Below are 12,265 nucleotides of genomic sequence, written 5' to 3'. Positions count from 1 at the left end.
ATCATTGGGAGGACTTTGTGGGCGGATTTCCCTGCCCTGGACCCTCTCTCGCGGGCCTCCGCCCACGAAAGGAACGAGACCAAGGCTGGGATCTTGTCGGCTGTGTCCGGGAACCGGACTGCCGGTAAGACCTATAACATCGCTGTGCCCTGGCCCTGGTTCTACCGGAAGAAAAAGACCTGAAGGAACGCTGTCTATCCTCCGGCAGCCGATGCACCGAATTTTCCCCCAGTGACTTGATGAACTGATCCAGGTCCTCTCCAAATAAAAACTTTCCCCGAAAGGGGAGGGAGCCAAGGCTCGACTTGGAGGAAGCATCTGCCGCCCAGTTGCGAAACCACAAGAGCCGTCGGGCTGCTACAACCGAAACCATGGACCGCGCCATTACGCGAAAGAGATCATACAAGGCGTCCACCCCGTATGCTATGGCAGATTCCAGACTGTCCGCCTGGGCGGCCTCTTCGGGGGGCAACTCCTGAGAGGTGAGAAGCTGCTGTACCCAGAGTAAGCTGGCCCTTTGCGTGAGCGAACTGCACATCACGGCCCGCATACCTAGAGCGGAGACTTCGAAGACCCTCTTGAGGAAGGTTTCTAGTTTACGGTCCTGCGTATCCCGCAGGGCCGTTCCACCCGTGACCGGGATGGTCGTCCTCTTGGTCACTGCCGACACCGCTGAGTCCACCTTGGGCACCTTGATAAGATCCAAAAAATCCTCAGGGAGCGGGTATAGCTTTTCCATGGCGCGTGTGACTTTCAAGGACACCTCGGGAGTGTCCCACTCCCTGGTGAGAAGCTGTAGGAAGGACTCATGGATAGGGAAAGCCCTTGCCCTAGGACGGAGGGCGGCAAGTACTGGATCCCCTTTGCGAGAAGAGGTGGCGACGGCAGGAGCCACAGGGATCGGCGGATCTGGAGGTGGGTCGAGGTCCAGCTCCTGAATAATATGGTGGATGAGTTAATCCAGCTCTTCTTTTTGAAAAATCCGTAGGGCTCGAGGTCGTCCCCCTCCGTATGTCCATCCGGAAGCGCCTCCGGGGGTTCCGGGGAGTCGTCTCTCACCGGCGAAGCCGCCCCCGTGGTACGCCGGGGTGGCACGGGAGAGGGACCCGGCAGGGATCCAGGCGTAACGGGCGAGGCGGTGAGACCAACAGCAAGTTTAGGAACCTTGGGGGGAGGGGCCCCCAGGGGATTCGGCGCCTGCGCTCCCATACCCTGCAAATAAGCCATGTGCATTGCCAGAATAAAATCAGGTGAGAAAAACGGGGAGCTGATTGGAATCCCTGGGGGGGTACCGTCCTGGGAGCCCCGGTCGGGCAAACCCCCCGCCGGGGGCAAAGCCTGTTGAGAGCCAGTGCAACCAATCCTGTCTGCATCTGGGAGCGAGTCCGTCTCACGCTGTCCCCCTAAAATGGCCGCCGTTCCCGCCAAAGGCGGCGGCGTGGCCGGCCCGCGCCACCCGGGCTGAGGAGGAGGCAGGTCCGAAATCGCACCGGAGGACTGCAGGGTGCCTTCCCCATCGGGGAAGCACCGTTCACAAAGCCCCTCCCTCAGAAATTGATTCCCCGGTTCGCTACAGGCCTCACACCTCGAGAACCGCGGCATGTCAGCACCGGGAAAAAAGCCTCGGGGGGGGGGGGCCAAAAACGAGCTAGTGCCGCGGGGGGGCCTGGAATGGCCCTAACAACCCGCCGAAGGGGTCCAGGAACTGCGGGGTAAAACCCCCGTTTCAGTTGAGCACACACTCGCGGGCGGAGCTTGCGAACCATGGGACCCACAAACGACGCGTGGAGCGGCCGGAACCACCGGCATCCACGGGGCACCACCAAAAAGAAGCAAACCTGTGGAGAAAGAAACTCAAAAAACTTCCACTTACCCCAACGGAAGAGGAAAGGAGTACAGAATAGAGAAGGCAGAGCCACAGACACACGCCTCCTCAAAAATTGAAAAGTCTTTTTTTTTTTTTTTTTTTTTAATTTTAAGGATCCAAAATGAAGAGAAACATAAGACAGGAAAATACTGTGGAGAAAAAGAAAGAAATAACCAAAAATGAAGAAACCCTGTCAATCTGGGGGAGCTAGTGGATCCCCCTGCTCACATCTGCTGGAGTCAGAATACTGAGCTCCAGCAGAGGGTGCACTACTCTATATGCTGACGCTCTCAAACTCTGTTCTGACTCCATCTGCTGGTCGGGGGATATAACCCACTGTCTGGACTGATCCAGGTACGTACAGGGAACACACTATATACCCACTGACTGAGCCATATTAATTTGTGTGTGCAGAGAACTTTCACAGGCACATAGACAATGTGTTCACTAGTTTTAACTCTGACTGCTGAGCTGACAGGCTCCACAAAAAAGCCTGGCATACTTCAGGTTCTGCCCTGCTCACCTAGTGCTCAACTAGCCCATTGTCCAGGCAGACAGAGACCAAATCAGTAGCAGCAAAGCATCTCTCACCACTCTCTTCCATCTATACCCAAACCCTCTGCCATCACCCCCTCAAGGGAGGAAAAAACTGCAACACAAAGCTACTGCCTGCCTATCTTTCTCTGCTGACTGTCACAGTGTCAGACTAAAATGGGCAGTAAAAAAAAGTTTGGGAAAAGCTGAAAACTAAGAATGAGAGAGCTCAAAACAGCATCCTCCAAAGAACTTCTACAGAAGGAATGCACACTTGCACAGTATGTCTCTGATATGCTCAGTCTTCAAGATTTGTGTCATTGGATTCAGAGAGCAGTGATATGTTGGATTAGAAAAATCCTTCACTGCGTTACTTTGTCTTTGTTGTCTCATTAACAACATGTTCTACTCTGGTCTGAAAAGGCAGTGAAGTCACATATAACTCATTAAGAAGGGCTGTATTACATCTGTTGTTCTCCCATTGATTTCTGTGAGACTATAATGGCTCATAGAAATGAATGGGGGATAACACAAATATGATTTGTTTAATTTGGGGCATCCCCTCCATTTATTTCAGTGACCCAAAAAGAAACAAAAGGGGTCCCACTCATTTTGGGATGCCCATTCATTTTAAACAAATGCACATCCCTAATGCTCATCTGTCCAAGATGGTGTAGTACAGTAGTCACACTGTGGGGTTGGCAGCTGGGAGATATCCTTAACAATATGGACAAAAATAATTGGACTCAATAAACCATTCAGTCTTGTTTTCCCTTGGGGCTTTTTTATGTGCTTGTCTCCTCTCTGGCCTGCAGCCCCTGTTCATTTTCTTTCCTTGTTGTGCAGTCACTATTAAATATGATGAATGCATTAAGAGATGCTCTAGTACCCCCAGCTCCCTCATATAGGCGTTTTTATTTTAGAATAGCAGTTTCCTTTTGATCCTGTGGACTTCTAGTTAAACAGGCATTAGCTCCTGCTAGATTAACGCTCTAGAAGTCTTCATTCACAACTACCCAGAGATTATTTTCCTATTTTATATCTACCCCCTCCCCCAACTCAGTTCTGCCATTGCAATAACAATTTTCAGCCAAGTGCTACAAACAGCAACTCCCTCAAGAACTCTGCAAACTTGTTTCATATATCTGGCCACTAGATTCGCTGTTGAGTGATGGCTGAGACACTCACCTATCCACAGGGGTTGTGAACACTGCCTCTGCAGCAACCACAGTATGAACTATCCTTGCAGGCAGATTCCTGGCCAGGAAAATGAACCCGGGTTTCCTACCTGGCTGAGCCACCAGGCCAGATCCAGTTATGCCAACTTCTTGTGTTAAAGTGAATTATGTTCAATCCCTGGTACCTTGCTTCTGTCTCACCCCCTTTCCTCCCTCCCAGTGCCTTCCCTCTCTCTCATCCCTTTTGTAGTTCTGGTTTGCTATGGTCAATTCTGGAAACTAGTCAATATTCAGAAGGGTTTCTCTGGCTAAGTTCTGGAAATAACCGGCAAACCTGGGGTTTAAATATGTACTAATATGTTTTAGCTGTGTAAGCTAAGAATATTCAGCAGGAAACGTGACCCACCAAATATATGTGACAGGTTATCCAGCTAACTTTAGATGGATAACTGATCTGCTCACTGGCTTATTGAATATGGATCACTAAGAGCTTAAGGGCTTGTTAATCATTACCATGTAACCAGTTAAGTTTTGACTTAGCTGACTAAGTGGCACTGTTTGATCATCCAGGTGTGGTCAGTGGCTGCCACTTAGCTGGCTAATTTTTGATCCAGGTAAAACCTTAGTCAGCTAAGTGAAGGGCAGGATGGGGCATTCCAGGGCAGTGACACTTATCCAATATTCAGCACTAACTGGCTGAGATAGCTAGATAAGAATAGGACTGCTAGTTGGCTACCCTAAAGTTAGTAGGATAAACTTATCTGGCTAACTATAAGATAGCTAAGTATATTTAGCAGCACTGCTGCACCACTGAATTATCTCAGCCAAGACAGCTGAAAAAGTTTTTCTAACATGTACATTTTTTGCGCTGTTTAAAATATTAACTTCCAGTACATTTTTCCAGTACTTAATGATCTTAAATACTCTCCTGCAGATTTCAGTTTCAGATTCTTTTTCAGTATTGATAATGAAGACATAGAACCCTGCTTAAATTAATTCTGCATATTAATATTTTAATATTTATTTTGGTACAGCATCATCCATACATTTACACCCGAAATAATACTCATGAGCCAACTACACTGGCCTCGACTACACTGAACGGATCGTATCTCATCATCTTGTTTCTCCTCATCCTCGAATTAGAGTTTTTGTGATTCTTGGAAGTCAGGTCATTAATGCCATGTGAGTAGGATCCTGTGCAAAATTCAACTGCAGGACTTGGATGTGTTGGCACAAAAATAAACACTGAATACTGACCACCAGCAAAGAGAAAAATCTTTATTATGAGTAAGATATCTCAGGAGCAATGCAATGTAAGATAATTACAGAGCCTGAGTGCTCCTTGGTTCTGCAAGAGGTTATACACTTCTGCTCCCCAAAACCTGCACATCAAAAGGTTACTTTCTTTGTAAGCATAACATTTTCTAACTGGCCAATATTTTTACCTCTTATATGCTAATAAGACAACATTCTTGTAAGTCATATGATTTCTTGTAAGTTGAACCCAGAAAGCAAAAGTGAAACCTAATGCTGACCTTTGACATATATTCACATTCTGGCTAACCTTGGGCATACTTTTAGCATTCCAGCAGTCTTGGCTATTTCCACAAGTCTGATCAGTTCTATCTTATTATCTTTCTGCTTCTTCCCTGCCACCAACTGATCTGAATCCTCTTGGCGACCACTGTACGGTCGCCAAGAGGATTCATTTTTTCCAGGACAGGTCTTTCAACTTAATGTTGATGTAAGAACTACAAGTCCCAATATGCAGTCCCAATATGCAGTCCTAACCTGTCCCGAAACAATGGTGTCAATTTATTTCTTTATTTTCGGCCTTTCATGAATTTCAAAGCAGATTCAGGTGCTGTAGACATTTCCCTGTCCTCAGAGGGTTTATAATCTAAGGCCTAGATTCACAAAGCCATAATATAGCTACAATGCAAATTAAACCTGCCCCTATTACAATGAGCTACTTTGCATGCATGAATTTTGGAAAATGGCATCAACCAGAAATGAAGCTAGGGAAACTCAGGGCCCCAACTAATCACCAATGTAACTTTTTAGAGGTAGGGAGGGTGCAGGGATAGGGTAGGATAGGGTAGGGCTAGAGTAGCCCTCCAGAGGGTGCAGGGATAGGGTAGGGCTAGAGTAGCCCTCCAGACCAACAGGATAAGACTCCTGGAAGGGGAAATTTGCCACTTGAGGAGGGGGAGTTTTTTGAGCCTCAGGCCCTTTAACATGATGGCAACCCTGGCTGAGATGAGCCGACATTGTGCAACTAGGCCTGTTCTGCCGCACAATTTTTGGTTCTGCATCTCTATTGCAATCAAAAATTGTACTGTGCAATTGCTGCAATATTTTGTGTGGGAAGAGCTAAATATCATGAGGAAACTCCCCCATGATATTTGGCTCCTGCCACGATAAAATATCTTGAGGTAATAAATCATCCACTAAGTTTGTACCTGAGGCAATGGAGGGTGCAGCCTTTTGCTCAAAGTCACAAGGAATTGGCAGCATTGGGCAGTGCACTTGAATGAAAGGGATAGTATGAATAATTTTGAACATTATTTTTTTAAATGTCTTCTTTTCCTATTAAATAGATAATTAACCCCTAGATTCATCATTCTGCTAGACTATAGAATTGGATTAAGGAAGAGCACACAATGTAATCTACTTGGATTTTATCAAAGCTTTTGATATGGTCCTACATAGGAAGCTTGTGAATAAAATGAGAAGCTTGGGAGTGAGCACCAAGTTGGTCGCATGGATTACAAACTGGTTAACTGATAGAAGCATGTAATGGTAAATGGAACCTACTCTAAAGAGAGATCAGTGTTAAGTGGAGTGCCACAGGGATCCATGTTGGGACCGGTTCTGCTCAATATCTTTGCGAGCGACATTGCTGGAAAGATAGAAGGTAATATCTGAAACAGAGTGGACATGCCTGAAGGAATAGAGAGAATGAAAGTGATTTATGAAAGTTTGAAGAGTGATTGAAGATTTGGCAGCTGGGATTTAGTGTCAAGATGTGCAGTCATGTATCTGAGGTGTGGTAATCCAAAACTGTATGTGATGGGCAGTGAAAAACTGATGTGCACCAACCAAGACAAAGATCTTCGAGTAATAGTTTCTGGTGATCTGAAGATGACGAAGTAATGTAACAAGGTGATAGCTAAAGCCATAAGAATGCTGGGCTGCATAAGGAGAGGAATAACTAGTAAGAAAAAGGTGATAATGCCCTTGTACAGGTTCATGGTGAGGCCTTACCTGGAGTACTGTGTTCAGTTCTGGAGTCCGTATCTCAAAAAGGATAGAAATAGGATGGAAGTGGGCCAGAGAAGGGAGACCAAAATGGTGTAGGGGCCATATAGGAAGACCTGTGAGGAGAAGCTGAAGGATCTGAATACATATACTCTGGAAGAGAGGAGGTGCAGGGGAGATGTGATACAGACCCTTAGATACCTGAAAGGTTTTAATGATGCATGAACTTCGAATCTTTTCCATTGGAAAGAAAATAGAACTAGGGGGTCACAAAATGAAACTCCAGGGGGGACGATTCAGAACCATCAGGAAATATTTCTTCACAGAAAGAATGGTGGATGCCTTCCGGAGGATGTGGTGAAGATGAAAACAGTCAAAGGATTCAAAGGGGCATGGGATAAACACTGTGGATTTCTAAAGGCTGGAGGATGGAAATGAGAAAGGTGTGCAGTGGGGTAACTTGCTGATACAGCAGTTACTACACTTAGCAGAAGGCATGGAGATCACTACCCTTAACCAATAAGCTTTGATACTTTTAATGCAACAGCAACATTGTTCCTTGTTTAAACAGTGGGGAGGGGGGGGAGAGGAATTGAAAGCAAAATTGCTTACCTGTAATAGGTGTTATCCCAGGACAGCAGGATATAGTCCTCACATATGGGTGACATCACTGGACGGAGCCCTATTACGGAAAACTTTGTCAAAGTTTCTAGAAACTTTTGACTGGCACACTGAGCCCACTGAGCATGCTCAGCATGCAATGATCCCTCGAGCCACAGGGGTCTCCCTTCAGTCTTGTTTGTAGCAAAAAGCTTTAGCAAAAAAAAAAACCAAAAAACCGTTTTGGACCCAACTCCGCGGGGTGGCGGGTGGGTTTCGTGAGGACTACATCTTGCTATCCTGGGATAACACCTATTGCTTTATTCCAGGACAAGCAGGATGATAGTCCTCACATATGGGTGATTAGCAAGCTACAGGCTGAGTCATATGTGTATTGGACCAACAGTGTACAACTTGTGCAACGGGCACAACAACTGGTGTACTGTTGAAAAAAATGAGGCAGCCTGAAATCACAGCAGGTTGGATGTGGAAGGAGTTGGGATTATACTGGAAATAAGTTCTTTAAGGCAGATTGTCCAAAGGCTGAATCTTGTCATCCTTCCTTGTCTAAACAGTAATGGGCTGCAAATGTGTGAAGAGAGCTCCATGTTGCAGCTTTGCATATGTCAGCAATCGGTACTGAACAATAGTGTGCTACTGAGGTTGCCAATGCTCTGAGTGCGCCTTTACTCGTCCCTGGAGAGAAAGGCCAGCTTTTTCATAGTAGAAGTCTATATAATCTGCTAGCCAGTTAGAGAGAGTTTGTTTGCCCACTGCCATACCAGGTTTGTTTTTGTCAAAAGAAACAAAGAGCTGGGTGGATTTTCTATGGATTCTAGTGCAGTCTAGATAATACGCTAGCGTGCGTTTACAGTCTAAGGTGTGTATTTATTTATTTATTTACGGATTTTTTATATACCGGGGCACGTAAGTAACATCACCTCGGTTTACATTCAAACATTAATTCAGCATAGTGCTTTACAATATAACATTATAACTGAAAGAATACAAAACCATGTATAACTTTGTATAAAGAATATAAATATCAAAATATGAGTGTCTGTGGAAATAAACTAAAACTCTTGTGTAAAACTCTTTCGCCTTGGTGCGAGTGAGGTCTGAGAAAGAATGTGGGCAAATTTACAGACTGATTCAAGTGAAAGTCAGTAACCACCTTGGGAAGGAATTTAGGGTGAGTACGAAGTACCACTCAGTCATGTAGGAACCTGGTATAGGGTGAGTATGTTACAAGTGCTTGTAATTCACTAACTCTTCTAGCAGATGTAATAGCTACTAGGAAGAGAACCTTCCATGTAAGAAATTTAATATCGCATGCATCTATGAGCTCAAAAGGAGAATGCATGAGCCTCGCTAGTACTACATTAAAGTCCCATTCTGTGACTGCTGGCCGCAATGGGGGTTTCAGTTGAATTAAACCTCTCATAAACCTGCTGACAAGGGGTTGCATTGAAATCGGGGCATCCCCTATTTCCTTGTGGTAAGCTGAGATAGCACTCAGGTGTACCCTTACTGACGAAGTCTATAGACCAGAGTCTAAAGGTGCCAGAAATAGTTTAACAAAGATGATGTGGGGCAGGAAAGGGGGATCAATAATTTTCTGCGTGCACCACGTGGTGAATCTTTTCCATTTACAACAATAGGGTTTTCGTGTGGAAGGCTTTCGTGAAGCTACAAGCACCTGAAAGACAGTTGAAAGATTGAGTGGTTGGAAGATCAAGCTTTCAACATCCAGGCTGTGAGGGATAGGGATTGAAGGTTGGGATGGCGCAACCTGCCCTGGTCCTGAGTTATGAAAGTGGGTGCTGTGCCCAGGCGAATTGGTTCTCTGATCGAGAGGTCAAGAAATATGGGAAACCATACTTGTTGAGGCCAATACGGGCTATGAGTATCATTGACCCTTTGCCCTGTTGTAGCTTCACTAGAGTTTTGGTTAGTAGCAGTATCGGGGGATACGAGTATAGAAGGCCTGAGTTCCAGGGGTGAGCAAAGGTGTCCTTGGCTAACTGGTTTCTCTGTTTGTGCAGGGAGCAGAATTTGTCCACTTTGTGATTCAGTTCGGATGCAAAGAGGTCCATTGTTGGCTGACCCCAACGTTGAAATATCCTGGTCGCTGCTAAAGAATCCAGGAACCACTCGTGGGGTTGGAACTGATGACTGAGGCGATCTGCAACTATGTTGTGTATGCCTGCCAGATAAGTGGCCCGGAGAAACATGGAATGTGTCAGGGCCCAGTCCCAAATTTGTGCGGCTTCTTGGCAAAGGAGATAAGAGCCCATACCCCCTTGCTTGTTCAGGCAACACATGGCAACTGTGTTGTCTGTTTGTATTAGTACAGTCTTGTGTGAAAGGCAGTCCTTGAACGCATAGAGAGCATAACATATAGCTCGGAGTTCCAGGAAGTAGATTTGGAAAGTTGCTTTGAGCTTCGTCCAAGTACCTTGAGTCTGAAGATTTTCTATGTGTGCTCATCAACCCAAGGAGGATGCATCTGTAGTTAAGGTTACTTGTGGAACTGGTTGCTGGAAAGGTAGACCTGTGAGCAAATTGTTCACATCCGCCCACCAGAGGACAGATGAACGTAACTGGTGAGTTATTTGAATTGGAGCGGACAGTGGTTGAATGGCTTGGAGCCACTGAGATTTTAATGTTCATTGCGTTATTCTCATGGCTAATCTGGCCATAGGAGTGACATGAACTATGGAAGCCATGTGGCTGAGCAGAGTTAAGAACTGATGGGCTGTCGCTGTTTGCTGTGTGCACAGAGAGTTGGCTAAAGAGGATAGAATCTCTGCGCAGTCTTTTGGTAGGAAGGCTTTGGACATGATGGTGTTCAATTCTGCTTCGATGAACTTAAGAAGACGAGATGGTACAAGATGTGATTTTTGGTAGTTTATTAGAAATCCCAACGAGTGAAGTAATTTGATTGTGTGCTTGAGTAGGTTGAGAGCTCCTTGTCTTGATTGGCTTTTGATGAACCAGTTGTCTAGATAAGGAAAAACATGTATGCTTTCTTGCGTAGATGGGCCGCTGCCACTGCTAAGCACTTTGTGAAGACACGGGGTGCTGAGGCAAGGCCGAAAGGCAGTAACCGGTATTGAAAGTGTTGATGACCCACCAGGAAGCGCAGAAATTTGCGATGAGCAGGGAATATTGGAACGAGAGCATAAGCATCTTGAAGATCCAGAGAACAAAGCCAATCTCCTACTTGAAGAAGGGGAAGCATGGTGCCTAATGATACCATCCTGAACTTTTCTTTCCGCAGAAATTTGTTGAGATTTCGGAGGTCTAAGATGGGATGTAGGCCTCCTGTTTTCTTTGGAATGAGAAAATATTGGGAGTAGAATCCTCTGCCCTGCTGAGGTCGGGAACTGGTTCTATGGCCCTGGCTCTCAGGAGGGTGGACAATTCTGCTTGCAGAAGTGTTGAATGATCCTTGTGTACCCAAGGTGAGTTTGGTGGAAAATCCTTGGGTACTGTAAGAAAATCCAGATCATACTCTTGATTGATAATGGAGAGTACCCATTGATTTATTGTGATGTTTGACCAATTGGGAAAGAAAAAGGAAATCAGAACTCCTACTGGTAGATTTGGGGCCAGATTGATGGAGTGACTGTTGTTCTCTGGTGGGATTTTCAAAAACCTGTTGCAGGGCCCGTTTGAGGTGGCGGTTGTGGCCTAAGTACCCTCGGCTGTCTAGATTGACCTCTCTGGGATGGTCTTGAAACCCTACCACGAGGTGCTGGAGGATAAGAACATAAGAACATAAGAAAATGCCATACTGGGTCAGACCAAGGGTCCATCAAGCCCAGCATCCTGTTTCCAACAGTGGCCAATGCAGGCCATAAGAACCTGGCAAGTACCCAAAAACTAAGTCTATTCCATGTAACCATTGCTAATGCCAGTGGCTATTCTCTAAGTGAACTTAATAGCAGGTAATGGACTTCTCCTCCAAGAACTTATCCAATCCTTTTTTAAACACAGCTATACTAACTGCACTAACCACATCCTCTGGCAACAAATTTCAGAGTTTAATTGTGCGTTGAGTAAAAAAGAACTTTCTCCGATTAGTTTTAAATGTGCCCCATGCTAACTTCATGGAGTGCCCCCTAGTCTTTCTACTATCCGAAAGAGTAAATAACCGATTCACATCTACCCGTTCTAGACCTCTCATGATTTTAAACACCTCTATCATATCCCCCCTCAGTCGTCTCTTCTCCAAGCTGAAAAGTCCTAACCTCTTTAGTCTTTCCTCATAGGGGAGTTGTTCCATTCCCCTTATCATTTTGGTAACCCTTCTCTGTACCTTCTCCATCGCAATTATATCTTTTTTGAGATGCGGTGACCAGAATTGTACACAATATTCAAGGTGCGGTCTCACCATGGAGCGATACAGAGGCATTATGACATTTTCCGTTTTATTCACCATTCCCTTTCTAATAATTCCCAACATTCTGTTTGCTTTTTTGACTGCCGCAGCACATCATGGTCTGTAATAGGGTTTTCTAGTGTCTTTCCTAGTTGTTCTTCGTGCAGAAGATGGTGTGTTTGTTGGAACAGCTGAGAGTTGTCGTAAAGTCTCAGAGTGTTCTTTTAATTGTACTACTGCGGCTTGAACTTTGTCTCCAAAGAAGTTCTTGCCTGTACAAGGTAGGTCTGCCAATTTGTCTTGAATTTCAGACCTGAGGTCAGAAGCTTTCAACCAGGATCATCTATGGGCACTAATTCCCATTGCAGCCATCCTGGACGATGTTTCAAAACAGTCATAAGCTGCATGGACCTCGTGCTTTCCTGCCTCTAGACC

At 45.5% G+C, this 12,265-nt stretch overlaps 1 protein-coding gene across 2 annotated transcripts in view; it reads left to right on the top strand.

The window, feature by feature from the left end:
• Positions 1-4,821, top strand: part of LOC115089621 (phospholipase B1, membrane-associated-like) — a 421,390-nt gene extending 416,569 nt beyond the window's left edge. For both annotated transcript variants that reach the window (XM_029597711.1, XM_029597710.1), the window contains exon 17: positions 4,614-4,821. In XM_029597711.1, coding sequence (XP_029453571.1) covers positions 4,614-4,736 — 123 coding nt within the window. In that variant the 3' untranslated portion in view covers positions 4,737-4,821. The remainder of the gene's footprint in view (positions 1-4,613) is intronic.
• The last annotated feature ends 7,444 nt before the right edge of the window (positions 4,822-12,265 follow it).

Source organism: Rhinatrema bivittatum, chromosome 4 (assembly GCF_901001135.1).
Source record: "Rhinatrema bivittatum chromosome 4, aRhiBiv1.1, whole genome shotgun sequence".
In the NCBI taxonomy this organism is placed as follows: Eukaryota; Metazoa; Chordata; class Amphibia; order Gymnophiona; family Rhinatrematidae; genus Rhinatrema; species Rhinatrema bivittatum.
Note: the sequence above shows the minus strand (reverse complement) of the source record. Positions and strands in the feature narration are given on the sequence as shown.